This window comes from Monoraphidium neglectum (assembly GCF_000611645.1).
Source record: "Monoraphidium neglectum strain SAG 48.87 unplaced genomic scaffold scaffold01023, whole genome shotgun sequence".
In the NCBI taxonomy this organism is placed as follows: Eukaryota; Viridiplantae; Chlorophyta; class Chlorophyceae; order Sphaeropleales; family Selenastraceae; genus Monoraphidium; species Monoraphidium neglectum.
In genome coordinates this window covers 14,879-18,961 of record NW_014012605.1, presented here as the reverse complement: position 1 = coordinate 18,961, position 4,083 = coordinate 14,879, and the positions used below count along the sequence as shown (strand labels likewise).

At 66.2% G+C, this 4,083-nt stretch overlaps 2 protein-coding genes across 2 annotated transcripts in view; one reads left to right on the top strand and one right to left on the bottom strand.

Annotated features, from left to right (window-relative positions):
- Nucleotides 1-354: 354 nt before the first annotated feature.
- MNEG_6355 (hypothetical protein) lies at nt 355-1,141 on the top strand (the record flags this gene model as incomplete). The annotated part of the gene is made up of 2 exons (XM_014045175.1): nt 355-476; nt 856-1,141. 2 exons carry the CDS (start codon nt 355-357, stop codon nt 1,139-1,141), a joined length of 408 nt encoding a protein of 135 aa, XP_013900629.1.
- Nucleotides 1,142-1,957: 816 nt separating this feature from the next.
- MNEG_6354 (hypothetical protein) overlaps nt 1,958-4,083 on the bottom strand; it is a gene marked incomplete at both ends in the record, with an annotated part of 4,334 nt that continues 2,208 nt past the window's right edge. The window contains 2 exons of the mRNA XM_014045174.1: nt 1,958-3,501; nt 3,751-3,820. Of these exons, the coding sequence (XP_013900628.1) occupies nt 1,958-3,501; nt 3,751-3,820 (1,614 nt within the window). The remainder of the gene's footprint in view (nt 3,502-3,750; nt 3,821-4,083) is intronic.

Here is a 4,083-nt window from a genome sequence, read left to right as displayed (position 1 = left end):
ACCGAGGGGAGGGGGAAGGGTGGGCGGAGGATGGCGAGGGGCGGGGTGAGGCGTTCGCCTGGGAAGGGGGTTTGGGGGATTGCAAACCGTGAGTGCCAAGGCCGGGGGGGCAGAAGTCCTGGGCTGAGGGAAGGGGAGGCAGGAAGTGGCTGTGTCGGGAGCTGCGAGGTGGGCGGACAGGCCTGTCGGCCGGTGCGGCTCGCAGCGACACTTTGCGGGCTCCCCCCAGCCCCGCGCCGACGCGGGCGCGCCCGACCCGTTCTGACCCGCGTCGCTCCCGCGCGCCGGGCCGCCCCGCAGGTGCGCGTCACGGACCAGGCGCTGACGTCATTTGCGGTGCAGGACGACGGCGCCATGGTGGCCGTCGGCACGGCGGGCGGCGCGGCGCACGTGCTGCGGCTGTCGGCGGGGCTGGCTGAGGCGGTGCAGAATGAGAAGCAGGGGGTCAACGCGATGCTGGAGCGGGAGACGCTGAGGTGCGTGATCCGAGGGCTTGGTTGTGTGTGCGTGTGCGTGTGTGTGTGTATGTGTGTGTGTGTTGTGTGCATGTGTGCGTGTGCGAATGCCGGCTGCTTGCCTGTTCTGGGCGTCAGCAGGTGCTGCGACAACGATGCAGTGGCCATCCAGCTCCGGCTGAGGGGTGCGCGCGGATAATGGGTCCCTACAAGTGCGAGCAAGGGGTGCGGGCCACCGACCTGCACTCAAGTGTGTCACGTCCCGCTGTCTGACGCGCACGTCATACCCTGGCCTGCACAATGCGCAAGCTTCAACACTCGAAACATCTCCCTTGCGCAAAGTACCCCCCAACACACAACATACTATCTCCAATTCACGACAATCAAACTATATCCCAAGGGAGAAGAACCTGGACAAGGCGGCCAAGGAGGCCAAGATCAAGGCGCGGCGCGAGGCGGCGCGCGCGGCAGATCTAGGGGCGGGGGTCAGCGACCAGGATCTCGCGGATCTCGAGGACGAGTTCTGGCGGGCCACGGGCGTGGAGGGCGGCGCGCGGCTGAGGCTGCTCGGAAGCCTGGCGGGCGGCGAGGGCGGCGGCGGCGGCGCGGAAGCAGGGGAGGCAAGGGCGGCGGCAGCTGGGGAGGCGGCGGACGGCGACGGATCGGGGGGAGTGGGGGCAGAGTAGGGGTTGCTGTCCCTGCAGATGGCTGGGATTGATGCACGTAATTACTTGTTGTCGTTTGGCGAGCTATCAACAGGAACATGGCATAATTCCAACATTGAGAGTACTGCGAATCCTGTAAAGTAAAGTGCGAGCCAGATCTGCGCGCCGCGATTGCAGCACCGAGTGGCGGTTGCAATCAAGAGGGGTTGAGCGTGCCGGCGCAACAACCTCTGTGTGGCAGGAAGGGCACACGATATTAGAAAGACAAACCTAATTGCATAATCGTCAACGACCTGGACAGGGGAGTAGTAATAAAGGATTCTGGCATCTTTAAACAGTGCGATTGTGCTGCAAGCACTCCGGCTACAGCGATGGGTCGGCATGCAGGCAGACATCAGTATTGTGCCTCCCACCCTGTGTGTGATAACTCTGAGATCGTTTGAAGCGCGGGTGCATGCATCTTGCGTGCCTTTTATAGCTGGGGTGCTTGGCCACCTGCCAGTCTCGAATAAGCCAATGGAACGCTTGCGCACACCCCCACCCCCAGCCAACCAGCCACCCCCCCATCGCGGCCCCCCTCACGTCTGCTGGGGCATGTGCCCGTCTTGGCACCGGCATGCATGCGGGAACGAGGGTGATATGCCAGCGAATACAGTGATGTGCCGGCAAATAGTAACCTTGACATGCCTGGACACCTAAATATCAGAGTGCCCAGTAGCCAAACATTCAAAAGGTTCAAGTGTGCAGCATGGAGCCATGCTACTTCGTGGCGAGAATTGCAGGATTGTGCAGGATTGCAAACGGCAACCAAACCGACAACCTCCTTTATGTATGGTATCATCGACTAGTAGGCAGTGGTTCCAGCGGCAGCTGTTGTTTTGAAGTATACACACGATGCAGCAGCAGTGACTGCACGCTGGCTGTGCGGCCGGAGAGCCAGGACGCCGCACTCCGCAGCGAACGGGCCGCGAGCTCCCCCAGCTGCGCCGATCGCACCGCCTCGATCGTCATCACAGCCGCGACGGCGGCGCTCACAGCCATCATGACGGCGCCCGCCACCTTCTGCCACGCCGCGACCGCCGGGGCTGCGGGGCCGCCGCCGCCGGGGGTGTCGACGAAGCTGATGCTGACCTGCAGCACCAGCAGGGCAGAGGCGTGAGACGCCACCTGCAGCCGCTGCAGCGCCGCGAAGCGCAGCGGCCGCACCAGCACCAGCGCTATCAGGATGGCCATGAGGGCGCTGCTCAGGGCCAGCGCGGCGATGAAGGGCCCCGTCACGTGCCCGATGGCCGCCACACCCACCAGCAGCGCCGTCTGCAGCATCGCCACCGCCTCCCACCACACGCATGCGGGGCGGTAGTTGTGGTAGAGGAAGCCCCAGCGCGCCGCAAGGGCAGGCCGGCCGGCCGTAATGGCGGCGCGGTGCCTGCGCAGCAGCGCCACCAGCGCCGCCGGCAGCACCCCCACGAGGACGGCCGTCAGGCTCACGCCCACGCCCAGCGCCCAGGGTTTGTGCCAGCCCTCCCAGCAGCGCTGGCCCATGAAGTGCACCCAGTAGCGCCCCGCGCTGGCGCCGCCATGCGTGTCGGCAGCCACGCAAGCAAACATGCCGAGCCCGATGCGCAGCAGGGTCGGGTACAGCACATACACGGTGGTGACGGCGGTGATGGGCGCCGCGTCGCACAGCCACGCGCCCACATGCAAGGGCCGCGCCGCCGAGGCGTGCCCGCAGCGCCACAGAGTGAGCTGCCACCGCACACCGCGCCAGGCCAGCTGCAGCCCGAGGGCCAGTCCAAACACGCCCGCCGGCAGAAGCAGGTAGACCAATATGCGCTGCAGTGGTGCAGGCAGGCCACCGTTGTTGATACTGCCGCTGCCGCCGCCGCTGCCGGCGCCGATGCGGGAACCCAGTGCACACTCCATCGCCATGCTGAGCCCGGGGCCCGCCGTCGCCGACGACAGCACGCGCAGCGGCAAGGTGATGGTGTTGGGCCAGGGCAGTGGCAGCGAGTAGATGATGGCGAGGTGCTGCAAGTGGCCCACCAGCAGCTTGAGGTAGTCTGAGGGCAGCGGGGCGTTGCGGCCGCTCCGGTTGTCGCGCCACGCGGCCGCAGACACGTACGCCACCGTGACCGTGAGCGCCGCCAGCGCGAGTATCAGCAGCGCGCGGGCGCCTGTGGCCGCGACGCAGGGCGCGCAGTGCAGCGGAGCTGCGCCGGCGCCGTAGCCGGGGGCGCACTGGCCGCACAAGGGCCCCGTGTAGCCGCGAGAGCACTGAGCGCTGGGCTCGCCGGCGCCGGTGCACACGCCGTCCGGGCCGCAGCTGTAGAGGGCGAAGCGGTTGCCCTGGCAGGCGCTGGGGTTGGGGCAGGCCAGCACCTCTGCAGAGCCCAGGGTCGAGCGCCAGTGGCCGGGAAGAGGCACGACCGCAGACCCGCCTGATCGTCGTATTTGGGGGGGGTGAAATGTGTGTGGGGTTGTGCATTGGGCGGCGCAGCACGGTGGGATAAAAGCATGCACCTACTCGTGGAATGCAAACAAGTGCGAGTTCATCTTGCCCGAGCCCAACCTCGTCCCTGCCCACCCGCACCCCTCCATATCCAGGATCAGGCCCAGGGCGCGCCCCTCACCATAGCAGGTGGCCCCCGCCATGCATGTCTGGCAGGCCTCAGCCCCCGGCTCAAGGGCGTACGTGTTGCGCTGCAAGGTGGGGGTGGCGTGGTGGAGGGGGACGTGAGGCAGTGCCCGGGTGGTCAAGCCGTGTAACCATGCCCCATCATCCTGGCTTGGGCTCAACGCCACTGCCCCTATGGCTGCCCTCTACTTCGTGATAATGTTTCACTAATTGTTCAATACACTTTCCTCCCCCGCCAATACGTGTCGCCACCGCGTGCGTGCACTCACACACCCACACCCACACCCACACCCACACCCACACCCACACCCACACCCACACCCACACC